The sequence below is a fragment of the Ursus americanus genome, chromosome 4 (assembly GCF_024610735.1).
Source record: "Ursus americanus isolate L20-20 chromosome 4, mUrsAme1.1.p, whole genome shotgun sequence".
Classification (NCBI taxonomy): Eukaryota; Metazoa; Chordata; class Mammalia; order Carnivora; family Ursidae; genus Ursus; species Ursus americanus.
The window spans coordinates 22,114,243-22,132,266 of NC_142130.1; the positions used below are offsets into that span (position 1 = coordinate 22,114,243).

Sequence of the window (18,024 nt, forward strand, 5' to 3'; positions counted from 1 at the left end):
TGGGAGTGGAGCTTGCTTGAGACTCTCTCTCTCTCTCTCTGCCTCTGCCCCCCCCCCAGCTCATGTGTTCTCGCTCTCTTTCTCTCTCTCTCTCTAAAAAAAAAATAAATAAATAAAACCAAACAGTAAAATTCCCAGAGTTTCCCATGGGGATTCTAAGACTTAACCTCCATAAGAGACATAGTGGAACTGCCCAGGGTGTCGCAAAAACAAAAAAGGAGCCCAACCACTGGAGCCTGTTGGGTCTCAGAACAGGGTTTGAAATCAAAACTAATTTTACTGAATCTTTTCCTTTTATTGATCAAGTCCAAAAAGCTGATTTGCTAAGGTCTATAGAAGGTCAAGACTATAATCCAGGTCTCCCGACTTCCTGTCCGGAGCCCAGATCTCTACAGACTGCACCTTTTCCACACCGGCCAGACATCTTATTTTCCTTTGGGTAAATTCAATGACTCAGATAAACTTTTTTTTTTTTTTTTTTACAGATTTATATATTTATTTTAGAGAGAAAGAGAGGGCGCACGTGAGCATGCATGCAGGGGGACAGGCGGGGTGGGGGGAGAGAGAAAGAAGCAGACTCCCAACTGAGTGCAGAGCCCTACTTTGGGACTCTTGATCACACAACCCTGAGATCATGAACCGAGCCGAAATCAATCGGATGCTTAACCGACTGAGACACCTAGGCGCCCCAAGATAAACATAAAAAAAAAATCAAGTGTCTTCATTACCTACCACCCAATACAACCACTAATAAAAATTTGTTAGTTTATTTCCTTATGCAAATATGCATATGAAGACATACACACAAAATTGTGCATTTTCCTATCTGGCTGTTTTCTACAATATTACATGTAAGCATTTCCCCAAGTTCTTCAACTTTCTTTAGAAAATGGAAGTTTTAATGGCTGAATGGGATTGCTTCATTGTGATCCACCATCTTTTATGTAACTAATCCCCTAAAATTAGGTTTTTGAGTTGGTTTCCAATATTTTACAATGATAAAGCTTCAGTAGTATCACTGTACACAAATCTCTGTATATTTCTGTGATACTTTATGATAAATTCCTAATAGAAATATACAGAATCAAAAGATATGAGCAAGTTTCAATACATAATTGCCCAATTGCCCTCTAAGTGAGATGTTCTACAAGCAGTATAGTTAAGAGCTTGTTTACGCTCAATCTCACCCTATTATTTTTCTTCTCCAATTTGCTTGGCAAAAATTAGTATCTTCCAATTCACTTATGATTTTTCATTAACCATCAAGTTTCAAAAGCATTTAAGAATTAAGTATATACTTACTATACTACTCGGCAATTCTATTCTTAAGTATTTACTCAAGAGAAAGGGAAATGTGTCTACACAGACTTGTGTACAGGTCCAAAGTGAAAACAACCTAAATGTCCATCAACTGATAAATGGGTAATCAAATTGTGGTATATCCATACTATGGAATACTATTAGGTAACAAAAAAAAGAATGAAATATTATTACGTGAAACAACATGGATGAATTTAAGACATTATGCTAAGTGAAAGGAGTCAGACACAAAGGCTACCTGCTATATTGTGATTCCAACTACATGAAATTCTAAAAAAAAAAGAACTATAGTAACAGGAAGTAGGTCAGTGATTATCTGTGGCCAAGGGGAAGGGAAGAGAGTCTACTGGAAAGAGGCATGAAAATATTTTTTTTAGGGCAATAGAACTATCTATTGATTGTGACAGTAGTTACACACCTATAAACAATTACAAAAATTCTCCAAACTCTACACTGGAAATGGGTGGATTTTATTGTGTTTAAATTATACCCTAATAAAGTTGGAAGAAATGAAAACAGAAGCAAAGATAACTTGAAATTTCTTGAAAAAAAACTTATTTTCATTTTTGCATATTTCCTTTAAATTTTTGGCTATATTCATACTCTGTACAGCTATAATTATAGAATATATGTAAATTTATATTTTAGACATTTTTATATATAATTTTACATATTTATGTATACTCTTCATAATTATAATTTAAAATACTTATACATAATTGTCCAAAGCCAAAATCCATCTCCCTACTGTTAACAGGTGAATTACCAAATTTTAAAGCAGATGATTCAAAAAAAAAAAAAAAAAAAGGCATATAATTCCTCCTCGATATTTGGATGCCATCAAGTGGACAAACTGTGCAATGCTGCTGAGACTGAGCAGGCCATTTTATAAATTTTATAAATAAAAAAATAACTTAATGTTTAGTTTTCTAATTTAAAAATTATTTTTAAAGTCAAATAAATTTTTAAAATTAAAACAGACCATTCTACAATTTACCAGACTATGATCCTCATTTATCTCTTTTAGTTGCTTAACTCTCAAATCTCAATCTAGGGAAATCAGTTAAGGAAAAGAACTTCCTGTTGAGACCTAGTTCTTTATACACTGAAGCCATGGGTGTCAATGTTAGACATGGGTCTATCACAAGCCCCAAACCAAAAAACTCATGTACAGGTCTCCAAATGCAAATAGCTTTTGCTGTCAGCCAACCGAGCAACTTCTAACACAACAATAAGCCCTCCCGAGAGGCACAACAAAATCTGCAACAGAAAGTTGGTGATGATTGTATGGAAGGGAGAAAGATACCAGGAGACTCATTCCCTTTTGGGCAAAGACTTGCTAATTCTCTTTCTGAGTCACCAGGATTTTCTCTCCACAGTCCCTGGCCTCTCCAGTTTAAGCTCTCACGGTCTCACTGAAACCTCAACTGGCTATAGCCACAAAAAGAAAGATTATTTCAGGGAAGTGTTTGGTCCCTGCCAGGGTCGCGACGAAAGAATGACTTTTTCAAAAGAATGCCTTTGAATGACACTGAGCCACTGCCTACCAGCAAGCAGAAAGAGGAACGCACTGCTCTCCCTGGGACCCAACGCTGCTCCCAATTATTTCTTCTGGCACTCTTTAACCCTCTCCATCTCGCTGCCAATCTCCATAAATTGGAAAGGAACGGCTGAAAAAAAGAAAAAGGGAAAACTCTAGGGGTGCCACTCTTAAAGGAATGCCATGAATCCATAAAGTGAGAAACCAGTGAGAGAAGGAAAATACAGCTGAGACATAACCATGGTTTCACTGTGGCAAATTAGAGTCTTGTTTCTTTCTTTCTTTTTTCTTCAATATTTATTCATTTATTTGAGAGAGAGAGAGTGGGCTGAGGGGCAGAGGGAGAGAATGTTCAAGCAGACACCCCGCTGAGTGTGCAGCCTGACCTCGCAGCCTGATCATGACTTGAGCCAAAACCAGGAGTTGAATCTTCAACCAACTGAGCCGCCCAGGTGCCCTGAGAGGCTTGTTTCTATTGGCTGAAATGTTTGCTTGTTTTCATTTTAACTCTATTTCTTACAGAAAATACATTATTTCAATGCAAATTCAAAAGGTACAAAAAGGTAATGAAGTCTTCTTCCAAAAGCTTTCCTGGCTGACCAACCCCATTCCCAGAGGAAACCATGAACTATTTCTTGTGAATCTTTACAGAAATATCTTCCATGTAGATGAACAGTTACTACATACGTCCCCCCCCGCATAGACATTCAGTCCCATCCCCCTTTCCTTTTTCCATAAATGGTGAACCGCTATACACAATGATGTATAGTGTTTTTTTCTTATTTTAAAGATTTTTATTCATTTATTTGAGAGAGAGAGCATGAGAGTGGGGAGGGTCAGAAGGAGAAGCAGACTCCCCGCTGAGCAGGGAGCCCAATGCGGGACTTGATCCTAGGACTCCAGGATCATGACCTGAGCCGAAGGCAGATGCTTAGCCGACTGAGCCACTCAAGGTCCCTGAGGCATAGTGTTTTTCACCTAATAATACAATATGTCGCAGCATTCATAATGTAGCAATATGTAAAGTTTCTTATTCATTTTAAAGCTCCATCATATTCTATCACATGGATGTACCATAAGATATTTAAGGAATTCCTTATTAAAATGAAAGTTTAGCTTGCTTCTAATCTTGTGCTATTTTCATGATTATCTTCTTACCAGAAATTCTCTGGGCTAATTTGATTGCTTCTTCAACCGGGTCTGAGTTCACAATTTCATCTAGAATACCCAGCTTGAGTGCTTCATCCGCCAAAATGTGTCTTCCTGAAACAAAAAACAAAACAAAACAAAAAAACAATGTGAGGTTAAAGCACAAGCATTACTCTCTCTAGTAGGGAAGGTTATCTGTCCTGGATACGAACGTCTATTATTAAATGAAATAAATAAGCAAAACACTGACTATTATAGTAGAAAGGTCACTGCGTAGGTAACCAGAAAACTTAGTTCAAGCTTCAGCTCTACCTTCCACTACTATTTGTGTGATGACGAAGAATCATACGAGGACCACCCCTTCCTCCTAGGCAAATGGGAATAATTATGCTTACCTTGGTAATTCTGAGTATCAAGTGAGAATAACGCATTTTCTTTGTATTCTGTAAGTCTCTGTAGAAGCACTGTGTAGACTATACCTCTCTAGAGAAGAGCTGATCGATTTTTGAGAAAAATAAGAGATAATAATGCAGAGCAGTAGCAGTTTCTCTCTTACACCAATATATACCGACGTACATACCAATACTGATTACAAGAAAAATAAATAAGACAGTCCTGAAACATGAATGTAGTTGGGTAACGGGGGGAAATCATTAAGTTGACACTGTTTACATTATAAGCAAAATTACACAGGATAAGTGGGATGGACGGCTGTCATTTTTTGCCTATCCAGCATCTCACCCCCTCCCTTCGTTGGCAGAGTTGCTGTTGTGTGAGTTTTGGAGCCCTGCCTTCTCCTACAGAAGCTATAAAGGCAGCAGAAGTGATCAGACAATTGTTCCTTCAGATCCATGCAGGTAGGCTGTGGCCCATGACCCCAGGTTTGGCGAAAGGAGTGCCCTATAGAGGGCTGTTAGCCTGGAGTGAGGACACGAAGCAGCAGCTAGCGACATCTAGTGTCTGATGGAGGTGGTACCAGGAGCATCTAGTATCCCGTGGCAGCGGCACTGGCAGCCTCCAGTATGGAATGACAGCTGTAGGGTGTTAAGAACTTTGATAAGCATCACTCCTGAGTTCTTCACCGGGTGTAAATATATAATTTAATCTGAATATTCTGAAGTAGCGGGTTAAGGGATAGGAGCATCCCTTATCACGGGGTCAGAAGAAAGGAGACAGTAACACCTTGCTTGCTTCCTTGCCAGTCCCATCTTGCCTTGTGGAAAGTGATCATCGAATCAGTCTTGGTGGCAACAATGCCACAGTCCTTGCTGTTTGTACAGTGTTAGTGGATGTCACCTTCGAGAAGAACCCTCCCTCCCCGGTTCTCAGCAGTGCTTCTGAGAGTTATAAATGGGTTTTCTGGACCAGAGAGACAGTTCAATGATTTCCAGCAGGGGCCACTCTGCAACATTATTTGGGGGATTTTCTAGAAGTGCCTTTGAAAACAGGCTCCCAGATTTCCTTCTGGGGTGATGAGGGCAGTGAGGAGTGGATGTGTGGCTGCAGGAGTCAAGTCTCCTGTGTATAAGATCACTTGAGGGGGGTGCCTAGGTGGCTCAGATGGTTGGGCATCTGCCTTTGGCTCAGGTCACAATCTTCAGGTCCTGGGATCCAGCCCCACCTCGGGCTCCCAGCTCGCCGGGGAGTCTGCTTCTTCCTCTCCCTCTCCCCTGCTTGTGTTTTCTCTCTCTCTCTCAAATGAATAAATCAAAAGTCTTTTAAAAAAATAAAGTGTTAATGCCGTAGCTGGTGTTATGATTCTAGATATCAGCTTAGGCTATGTTTAGTAAGTCTGTTTTAATGTTTCCCTGACTCATACTTAAGTTTACAAGGGAGTCTAAAGTGGAGACCCTTAAAAAAAAAAAAAATCACTTGGGTAAGTGGTGAGTGAATCAGCCTGTCCGGGTTAAGAGCACCAACAGCAGATAAAATGGAAAATGGAAACCCGAGTATGAAAAGAAGCTTTGGGGCCCCTGAGTAGGTAATGTGAGCTACCCAGAGGATGGACTGCAAATTCCTTCAGCTGTAATGATCGCTTCTAGCCTGGATTTCACACGAGAGGAGGTGTATCATGACTGTTCTTACAAAGTCAGAGAGATTGTGGCTACTTTAATTCTGTTTCAAGGGCCGAAAGACACAGCTCTGTAGGTATAACCCAAATCTTCAGGCTCAGATTTAAACTTGCTTTTTCTCTTGCTGCCCTCAGTGTAGACAATAACCACTGTCCAATGGACTTGAATAAAAGCCCTGCCTAGAGCTGCTATAAGGAGACGTGGGCTGACTGAAGCTGAGACTTCGCTTCTCCAAAGTGGGTAATCTCGGTTTTTTCCAATGTTCTTCGTGACTTTTTTCCCAGCCTTTAGAAAATCTTTTCTACATAGAATCCTTTCAGATGTCATTTTAAAGTCCCCCTGAAATCGTACAGACAACTTAAAAAGATAGGTGTATGATTCTAATGTTAGTGTTCTTCTAATTCACTGTGACCTTTTCTATGCAAATCAAAAATCCATCATATCCTCACTGTTTGTACTTCTTCTCTTCATCAGGTTAAAAATGGTGATATTTCTATAAGCAGCAGTGCTTTAGAAAAGGCAATCCTTGTTCACTTCGTTTCTTTTTGTCAAAGAAGCCAGATTTCTTCCTGATTTCCCCCAAGATATGCTTGTCTTTGAGACTTAATGGTGAAAACAGAGACACAAAATTCCTCAATACGCCCTCACATGCTTCAATTTTTGTAAACCTTAGACCTTATGGACTCATTTCACACTACTATAATTTCCCCTATATTTTATTCTGCTTTGCTTCCTTTCTATTTGATCTTTTGCAGAATGAATTGTCTTGTGTGCTTTGAATTCTGTAGTATACTGGGTTGTAAGCACCCTCTTATAAATTTTACACTAGATACTTCACATACTGTACATTCTTAAAAGTATACTTATCATACCATTGTAACTTAAGACAATTTCTAATTTAATTTATTGAAAGCAAGAAGTGTAATACTTTTAGTTTTTCTAGCTACCCTTTCATACTCTGTACAGATTTATAACACCTCCCCAGCATTTAAAAGAAAAAAAGCAGCATTTTTTACGCACATAGACTCATACTATTTTCTAATTTGGATCATGTATACAGTTTTATATTGTGGTTTCTGTGTCAGAAAAAAAATACAGATCTCAATTAGCAGTTTTCAAATTTTTTAATCTTAGGACTGCTTAGCACTCCTAAAGATAATGGAGGGTTCCAAAAACCTTTTGTTTATGTGGATTATTTTTATCAATATTTACCATATTAGAAATGAAAACTGAGAACTTTAAAAACGTTTCTTTATTAAATCACTTTAAAATAACAAGGAAAAATGTTAATGTTAACATTAATGTTAACATGAATACATTTTAAGGCAAAATATATTTTCAAAATTTCAAAAGCTTAGTGAGAAGAGTGACATTGTTTTCCATTTTTGCGAATTTCTTTCATGTCTGGCTTAATAGAAGACATCTGGGTTCTCATATCTGCTTCTGCATTCCATCTGCTCTGACATCACACAGCATACAACCACCTCTGGAAAGTTCTACTATACATATGTGAGAGAACTAGAGTGGAAAAGGCAAGTCACGTCCTATTGTTATGAAAGTAGCTCTGACTTCATGAAACGCCCCAGTGGTCTTAGGCATACCCAAGGGTCCCTGGACCACGCCTTAACAACTTCTGATACAGATTATCGTTTTAAAGATTGCATATATCTTAGAATAGGATCCTACATTCTAGGACCCTATAGAGTCTTTAAAATGATAATAATGTAGGGATAATAATGTATGACAAACGTATGGAACATTCACACACGAGGATCGTGTATTATCTGATTTGATACACACTATCGCTGCCTCAGAGCCCTGGGTACTAGGATCGTATATGAATGTTCCATATATTTAGCATTTATTTGTGGCTGGAGTGATCTTAGTTATTTTGAAAGTAATCTTTGGTTTTGTTTTTTATCTTTTGGAATCTTGCGGGATTCCATTTCCTGGAAGTTTAAAATCATTACCAAAATACATCAGGCAATTGATATCTCATCAGTTTTTTCAAGAAAACGGTGAGCTCGCTGAAATGCCATCTCTGGTTCCATTTCATATCTGAAGCGTTTCTTCTATTTTTTCCTTTGGTTACCGTTTCTCACCTTTTTTAATTCATGCTTTGGGAGCTCTTGTTATTCAAAGCAGAGACCTTGATCACACACCTTCTGTATCTTTTTGTTAAATTCTTCTGAATTTCAAAAATATGTCTCAACTTATCCTCCATGCTGCTGACTGGGTTGTCTCTTCCATCCTGTCTTCTTTTCGTTGCTTCAAAAAGAAGTTATTTGGCCTAACGCTTTGATTTTAGACAGTGTGTTCTTATTTAACAAATACAATATTTTCTTTTCTAATTTATTTTCTAAAATTTTCATTTTCTTTAATCTGTTTCACATTAATGTTTCACTCTTCTAATGTCATAGAATATTTTCATAGGTTTTGGGTTCAGTGTTAAGTTTTTTTGTTCATCTGTTGGCTTTGATCACCGAATTATATTTGCTGATACCTATTATCGCTGCTTGGGAGCCCCGGCTACTAAAATTCACCCTGCACGTCTTGTTCAAATATAGAGAAAACTCACCTGGACTTAACCCACCTGAAAGGCAGGTAGGGTAAGGATGCCACTCGCAACTTCTCCCTGACTATTCTAGGTGGTAAGAAGCATCTCCTCAAAGTCTAGAGTCTGAGGGTACCCCTGTCCCAGGAGAGACCAGAAAGAAATTCAGGGGCTGGAGCAAAGCTCTCTGAGAACAGAGCAGAGACCTTCTATGCTGTTCAGTGAAACCCTAAAAAAAGGAAGTAGAAGCAAGAGCAGGGCACTGTAAGCCTTGTCATTTGACTGGACAGGGAACATCAGGGAATGAATCGCAACGCGCTCAAGCATCTCTTTTGTGGTGACTGCGAAAGATTCAGCTGTTTTCAGGTAGCGTTTTCAGGGAAGTGTGGAAAAGCAATGGCGGTTGTCATAATTGCTCTACTTTCCAGAATTAGCTCTCTAATGGTTTCCAGAAGATCAGCAAAGGTTAGCTATTTACGTATTAATTTAATCTAAATCTGTTTACTTATTAACTTCCTATGGGCACAGTGCCTAACAAGCTGGTATTTTTTTCAACATTAACATCAGTAGGGGATCTTCAACTTTCAATAACAATTTTTTTAGCATACTCTGCTAGAAAAAAAAAGTTTTCCAAACCAAACAGCAACAGTCTTAATAGCGTCATTAATAGGCACTGCATTAGTTTCCTCTACAAATTCCCACAAACGTAGCAGCTTAAAACAACACACGTTTCTTATCTTAGTTTAGGATACCAGAAGTCTGAAACAGGTCAGCAAAACTGGCTGGGGGCTCTAAGGGAGACTCCATTTCATGGTCTTTTCCCGCCTCTAGAGGCTGCCTGCCTTGCTTGGCTTGTGGCCACTTTCTCCATTTTCAGAGCCAGCTGGACAGTATCTTTCTCCTCTCTGACCTCCTGCCTCCCTCTTCTAGGGACACTTGTGATGAACTGGGCCCACCTGAAAAATCCAGAATAATCTCCCATCTTAAGATTCTTAATTTAATCACACTTATAAAGTCTCTTTTGAATGTGAGGTAATATATTCAGGGGTTCTGGGGATTATGACATGGACATCTCTGGTGGTGGGGGGGCATTATTCGGCCTGCCACTCATTACCATTACCTGCCACTCGTTACCACTCATTAAATGTCTTCTATGTGGCAGGTACCATACCAGAAGCAAGTCATGTAATTTCATTATTCTTTAACGCAACCTGTAGTGATGAGAAAATGGAGGCTGAGAGGAGATCAGAAGACCTCTCTCCTAAACCCCAGGCCAGTTCGTCCAACTAGCTACTTGACCTCTCCACGTGGATGTCTAATAGGCTCTCAGACTTAACGTGCCCCTAAGTAAGCTCTGGCGATTCCTCCCTAGAACCTGCCCTGCCATCTCGATAATGGCACCATCCTTTCAGGCTGCCAGAATCGCTCCCTCTCCTCTTTCTCGCACATTTCACTTTTGATGGGTCACAAAATCCTGCTGGCCCTCCCCTCAGAACACATGCAGAATGTGACCATGTCTCGCCATTTACATTGCTACCGCTCAGGTCCCAGCTTTCCTCATCTTTCCCTTGGATGATTACAGCAGGCTTCTAATCAGCCTTCTAGGTCTGCCCTTACCTCCAGTTAATATATTTTCAACAGCCAGAGTGATCTTTAAAAAACATGAGAGCCTGTGACTCCCCTGCTCAAAATACTCCAATGCCTTTCTACCTCATCTAGAAGAAGAGCCAAAGTTGGTTCTATCATCTTCAAAGCCGTCCATGATGCAACTTCATCCCCTACATCTCTTCCCCTTACTCACTTCACTCCAGCTGGATCAACCTTCTTGCTTTTCTTTGACACTTCCAAGCACACTGCTGACTCCAGGCTTTGCATTTGCTATTTTCTCCACATGAAATATTTTCCTCCAGATATTGGCATAATAAGCCTCCTCACCTCTTTCAGGTCTTCACCCAGATGTCGTTTTGTAGGAAAGCCTTTTTAACCCCTACATTCCTAACATTTTATATTAAAATATTACCCCTCTATGCCTAACATTTTATATTCCCACTTTCTGTTTTATGTTTCTCTTTAGCACTTATCTCCATCTAACCTACTATACATGTGACTCACGTAATAGGTAGGCGTATGTGTGAGTATACAGTGACTCCCAGGGAGTTTCACCTCTCGGGTGTTCAAGCCCCCTCCCATGTTGAATAGGGAAGACCTCTATAATCAATACCATATATACATTATGTATACATGTATATTATGTATACATGTATATTATATATATAAATATAAATATATATATATATATATAATGTATATACATAATCAGAAAAGATGGTGCATGACTCTAAAGCTAGGTCATAAAAGACACTGCAGCTTTTGCCTAGCTCTGTCTTGGATCACTCACTCCAGAGGAAGCCAGCCTCCATCTTGTGAAGGCACTCAGGCAGCTCTAGCGAGAGGTCCACGTGGAGAAGACATGCAGCCTCCTGCCAACAGTCAGCCCCCACAAGCCATCCATGGGAGGGAGCCAATTTGGAAGAAGATCCTTCAGCCCCACTCAAGTTTTCAGATGGCTACAGCTCCAGTCAGTGTCTTGACTCCAACTTCATGAGAAACCCTGAACTAGAATCCAACTAAGCCGGTCCCAAATTCCCGACCCATAGAAATAAAGAAAGAAGAAATAATGTCAATCAAAACGTGACTCTTTCTTCTAACCTCACCTCAACTGGAAATCTTTTTATAAGTCTTTTGGTATTTGGTAAATCCAGGGTGTCTAAATGTTTTCTAGTGTTGCACTGTTCACATTCCCTAGTGAGAGAGAACACCTTTTATTTGTAGATAAAAGCTTAAGAGTTGTGAAATGAAAAATTCAATCATTTCCACACTAAAACTTGAAAACTTTCTGTGATAATTCTGGTTTTAATTCTTGTTTATATTACAATTTCTAAATTAGGTCTGAACTTAATGCACCCTATGTGAATACCAGTGTCTGTGCATGGACACTCGAACTATAATAAAACCTTATATATAATTGGTGCTTTGTATACACTTTCATTTAGAAGACACTCCCACGTAGTCTTCATGGTAATGTCTGAGAAGCTCTCAGGGAAGGTACGCTTTCCATTTTACAGATGAGAAAACTGATTGTCAAAGAAGTTAAAGTATCCTCTTAAGATTACATGTGTAGGGAATGGTCAATCTAGAATTTCTCTACATCCTAGTTCAGTTCCTCACATTGCTCTACTCGGTTGTTGGCAGGGTTTATACTGACCTGAGGTAATTAAGTCAAGGGCAGCAGGAACTCCAATGAGTCTGGGGAGAAGCTGGGTTCCTCTTGCACCAGGAAGGAGTCCTAATGTGACTTCTGGGAAGCCAATTTGAGCCTATCAAAGTTTGAAGGCATGAAGATCATAAGAATGAGGTGACCTGTAGAGCCAAGGCAAGCATTCCCCTGGATTTCCCACACTCTCAAAAACCCTGTTTCATACTATTTGGCAAGAGTTTCTACAGGGCAAATTTAGTGCACACTCTACTTTAGTTAACAGAATAAGCAGAGCTGTGCTGTCCCTAAGTCTTCATGTTGAAACACATCTCTAGCTTCTTACACATTTTTTCTCTGACTCCATTATGACCTGTTTGGGCCAACAAAAATGATACTCTCCAGAAACAGCTTTATGGAGCCCTAAAAAAGCCAGGCAGCCAAGAAATTAAAAAGACAACTGACAGAATAAGAGAGAATATTTGCTAATCAGATATGTAGAATACATAAAGAACTTTTTCAACTCAATAATAAAAAGACAATCCAATTAAAAAGGGGCAAAGGATCTGCATAGACATTTCTCCAAAGAAGAGATACAAAATGGCCAGTAAGCACATGAAGAGATGTTCAATATCGTTAGCCATCAGGAAAATGCAAATCAAAACCACAAGATACTACTTCATGTCCAGTAGGATGAGTATTATAAAAAGACAGACAATAACAAGTGTTCGAGAGAAGGTAGAGAATACAAAACCCTCATATATTGTTAGTGGAAATATAAAATGGTACAGTCACTTTGGAAAACAATTTAGCAGTTCCTGAAAGGTTAAACATACAGTCACCATATGACCCAGCAATTCCACTCCTGGATATATGCCCAAAAGAAAAGAAAACATATCCACACACACACAAAAATGGTTCATGAATTTTCACAGCATCATTATTCACAAAAGCCAAGAAAATGGAAACAACTCAAATGTCCATCAATTGATGAATGGAAGAAGAAAATGTGGTTTATCCATACAGGGGAATATTATTAGGCATAGAAAGGAACAAGTACTGATAGAGGCTACATGGGTGAACCTTGAAAACATTATGCTCAGTGATAGAAACCAGTCATAAAGGACAACATATTGTATGATTCCATTCATATGAAATGTCTAGAATGGGCAAACCCATAGGACCGAAAGTAGATTAGTGGTTGCCTAGGACTGGGGAGAGGATAGATGGTAGGTTACTCCTTCAGGTACAAATTTTCTTTTTGGGATGATAAAGTGTTCTAAAATTAACTGTGGTAACGGTTACACAACTCTGTGAATATGCTAATATACCATTCAACTGTATAATTTAAATTAGTGCATTATATGGTATTTGAATTATATCTCAATAAAGCTACTATGGAAAAATAATCAGGCAACCACCTCTGTCCAGACAAGAAAGTAAGCTTGAATCCTTTACCACATGCCTCTCCTGGCTATTTAACAGTGGCTAAAGCTTGGGGCATCTGGGTGGCTCCGTCAGTTGAGTGTGTCTGGCTCTTGATTTCGGTACAGGTCATGGTCTCAGGGTTGCGAGATCGAGCCCTGCATTGGGCTCGTGCTAAGCGTGGAGGCTGCTTGGGATTCTCTCTTTCCCTCTCCCTCTTGTCTGCACCGCCTGCCACCCCCCCACCCCCTGCACACATACACATGCCCTCTGTTTAAAAAACAAAAAAAAAAGTGGCTAAAGCTCTGTTAGTCATCTTCCAGGTACAGGACGGGAGGACAGTACTTTAAAGCAGACTGTCATGTACCCACATTGTGATGCCTACAGCTCCAAAATAAATTTTTGAGCCTCAACCACACAAGGCTTTCCTAACAGTCAGTCATGATTTTTTCCACCACTGTTCATCCCCATTCCCTGACTTATTATTGCTCATAACTTAGATCTGCACTCAGTGTGCAGAAGGCATATAAGAGGGACACAGAAAAAGGAGCACTTATGATATAGGTCTTTATTCATAAGCCTTTATAAAAATTGAAATGCCCTGAGGAAATAGTGAAATAAATTATGGTATATCTATAAGACAAAATTATGCAGCAATTTAAAATGATATTTTTAAAGACTATTTACAGTAAGATTAACAGCAAATGTCTCATCCGAAACCACGGAGGCCAAAAGGCAGTGGGATGACATATTCAAAGCACTGAAAGAAAGAACGTGTCAAACAAGGACTCTATACCTGGCAAAACTAGCTTTTGAAAATGAAGGCAAATTAGGGGCGCCTGAGTGGCTCAGTCAGTTCAGTGTCCGACTCTTGGTTTCTGCTCCGGTCATGATCTCATGGGTTGTGAGATCGAGCCCTGAGCTCTGAGCTCAGTGAGGAGTCTGCTTGAAGATTCTCTCTCTCTGACCCTCCCCTGACTCGTGCACACAGGCGTGCACATGTGTGCTCTCTCTCTCTAAAATAAATAAATATATTTTTAAAAAAGATAGCAAAGAAAAAAAAAGCTGTAAGAAAAAAATATTAATTAGGAAAAAGTCCAGAAGAAAACAAAATAGAACGCTAATAGTGGTTATTTCTGAACTGTAAGTTTATGGGTGATTTTAGTCTACATCTTTATAGGTTCCTGTATTTTCTAGTCTATTACAATGATCAATATTATCTCTATCCTTAGGAAAATATGTTACTTACAAAACTGTCACCATTGTAAGACTGGTATCACAGACCTCATCTACAAACCTAAGAGCCCAAATTAAATCTGTTTACGGAAACAAATGGATGTACAGTTTTGTGCTATTTTTGAACAGGAAATTGTCTTCATAGGTACTGATAATTATGAGGGACCACAAAACTGGAACCTTTGAGATAGGAAATAAAATTTTAAAAAGTACACATACTCAGGATGATAGGCAAAATATTTCATAGCTTGCACTGCACGAGCATGGCTCCGAGGAGCCTGACCTGAGTCATACTACTGGAGCAGGGTCCTGGGGGCCCAGTACCGACCCAGGAGTTCCCCTTAGGTGGTGGATCATGGGGAGACCCAAGGGATAGGATTAGGGGAAGCAAAAGAACAGTCACGGGGCTCAGGCTATTAGCCATTCACCCATGAGAATGGACATATTTCAACAACTACTATCCCGGTGCTGGTACGTAGCAGCTGAAAAACCAGTGTTAAAAATATGAGTTGCCAGCCAGTGAGCTGGCCCTTTAAAACGATCACCTCTAAGGCTTACACAGCATTTAGAATTTGCCTTAAAGTTCCCCCCACGAAGCCCCTAATGGAGCTTTGGCTGTTACCTCTGCATGAGCAATCCTATAGTGACAGCCCAGGGCCAGCTCCAGTCCCCCTCCTAAAGCCAGGCCTTGAATAGCTGCCACGGTGGGCTTCTCATTTCTCTGTATTTCATCTACTACATGTCCCAGTACCAAGCCAGGTTTTCCAGGTGCACTGAAGTTGTGGATATCAGCACCTAAGGACACAGACAAGGAAGAAGAGAGCTGAGAAAGACTTGGGTTCTGTCATATAACAATAAGGTAACAGATCACTCTCAAGGAATCACAGACCTCTCTGGGCCCATGAAACATTTCATCGTTTGGTTGGACACACAGTGAAGAAAAAACAGCCTGGAAAATGTAGAACAATATGAGAGAAAATCCCCAAATCTTTATCAGGAATCCTGTAATCTTCTAAAATCTAGCTTTCCATATGATAGGCAGCCACTCACCCTTTAAAAAAATTAAGGGGTTTCTAGGTGGCATAGTCAGTTAAGTGTCTGACTTTTGGTTTCAGCTCAGGTCATGATCTCAGGGTCCTGGGATCGAGCCCCACATCAGGCTCCATGCCCAGCGGGGAGTCGGCTTGAGATTCTCTCTCCCTCTCACATTCGTGTGCTCTCTCTTTCTTTCTCTAAAATGAATAAATAAAATCTTTAAAAAGATTTTAAAAAATTAAAAAGCTCAGAGGCACCTGGGTGGCTTGGTTGGTTGAGGGCCTGACTCTTGGTTTTAGCTCAGGTCATGACCTCAGGATTGTGAGATCAAGTCCCGGGTAGGGCTCCACGCTCGGCAGAGTCAGCTTGAGATTCTTTCCCTCTCCCTCTTCCTCCACTTCTGCCCCTCCCCCTGCTTGCACATGCATTCTCTCTCTCAAATAAATCAATACATAAAATCTTAAAAAAACAAAACAAAACATTAAAAAGCCCAAAGAAGGGGAACAGAGATTCTGAGGTTGAGCCAGCCCTTCCTATTTTTTTTGCATGGTGTTGTTCACCAACCCTATTCACAGCCATTTAGACCCATATCTTTGTTAAGAACGTGAAGTCATTACAACATAAAACTTGAAACACACATATTTATGAGTTATATATTCATCAACCAGCTTGGAATTATGTTTTCATAATAATTTTTTGTGATCAAGAGAAGTAACAACATTTATTTGTTTTCCTAATCATAAAAATAACACATGTGGGGCGCCTGGGTGGCTCGATTGGTTACACGTCTGCCTTTGGCTCAGGTCATGATCCCAGGGTCCTGGGATCGAAATCCGAATTGTGCTCCCTGCTCAGTAGGAAGCCTACTTCTCCCTCTCCCTCTCCCTCACCCTCTGCCACTCCCTCTGCTTGTGCTTGCTCTAATAAATAAAATCTTAAAAAAAAAAAAAAAACACATGCATTACAGAAAATCTGAAAAACATACAAAATAATAAAGAACATAAAGACCACCTAAAAAATCATCACACAGAGATAACAATGTAATATTCTAGTGAATTCTTAGTTGTTTCCCAGTTCATATGTGTAAATGGCTTTGTAATCTTCAGTAAGTTATTTATTTAGCCTCTTAATCTTAACACCTATCTTAAATGACTTACGAGAGAATTAAACGAAAGTCTATAATATTTAACAATACTGAGAGCATTCTATAACATCATTTTTTAAAATATTTTCCTTTTTTCACATAACATTATAAATACCGAGCATTTTCCCTATAGCATTATCTATTCTTTAAAAACATTAGGGTGGCTTAGTTGGTTAAGCGTCTGCCTCTGGGATCCAGTCCCGCATGAGGGCTCCTTGCTCAGCAGGGAGGCTGCTTCTCCCTCTGCCTGCCTCTGTGCTCTTTCTCTCTCTCTGTCAAATAAATAAATAAAATCTTAAAAAAAAAAAAAAAAGCAGCTCTTTCTGCCCATGGGTCCTGTCCCTGTGCTTTAATGAGACCACCTTTTTGCACCCAAGTAAGTAAATAAATAAATAAATACATTAAGCTTGGTATAAGTTAAAAAGTTAAAATATGAGTATTTCATGTTAAGCCTATTCATCTTTTTGTTTCTACCTGCTCCTTACCTAACGTTATGTTTTTTTCTTACCAATCCATCATATTCACGTTTTAACCTAGTGTTATTATTATTGTTATTATTTAGATTCCTTTTTGGCTTAAGAAAAACAAGATCTATTTCAGCTTGTATTTCAGGCCTATCAATCCTGTAACTTTATATTTAAACGATTTTCATATCCTAACAGCAATTAGCACATATTGGATAATTACTTTACATCGGGCACCGTGCTAAATAGTTTCATATACTCTCTTATTTAATTTTCTTAACACCTAGATTAAGTGTGTAACAATCCCCATTTCACAGGTCAGGAAGTTGAGGCTTTGAGTTGTTAAGTGGTTAGTTCAGACATATGCCCAGTTAATCACTGGTAGAATAAGGATTTGAACTCAGACAGTTTACATAGCCCGCATTCTTTTTTTTTTTTTTTAAAGATTTTATTTATTTATTTATTTGACAGAGAGAGACAGCCAGCGAGAGAGGGAACACAAGCAGGGGGAGTGGGAGAGGAAGAAGCAGGCTCCCAGCGGAGAAGCCTGATGCGGGGCTTGATCCCAGAACACCGGGATCATGCCCTGAGCCGAAGGCAGACGCTTAACGACTGAGCCACACAGGCGCCCCCATAGCCCACATTCTTAAATGTTATACTTACATCCTTCTACTTGCAGCGTAAGGTTAGTATTATTATCCCATTTTACAGAAACCAAGGCACAGACAAGAGTTCAGTGATTTCGCTTTTTAATTGTTTTTTTCTGGCATATAGAAATGTAATTAATTTTTGGATATTGATTGTATATCCAGCAAAATTCTCATATTAATTC

At 39.4% G+C, this 18,024-nt stretch overlaps 1 protein-coding gene across 1 annotated transcript in view; it reads right to left on the reverse strand.

The window, feature by feature from the left end:
* EHHADH (enoyl-CoA hydratase and 3-hydroxyacyl CoA dehydrogenase) overlaps positions 1-18,024 on the reverse strand; it is a 46,104-nt gene that overhangs the window by 18,832 nt on the left and 9,248 nt on the right. The window contains exons 3-5 of the mRNA XM_045776613.2: positions 15,172-15,344; positions 11,901-12,012; positions 4,019-4,123 (exon numbers count right to left, since the gene is read on the reverse strand). Coding sequence (XP_045632569.1) covers positions 4,019-4,123; positions 11,901-12,012; positions 15,172-15,344 — 390 coding nt within the window. The remainder of the gene's footprint in view (positions 1-4,018; positions 4,124-11,900; positions 12,013-15,171; positions 15,345-18,024) is intronic.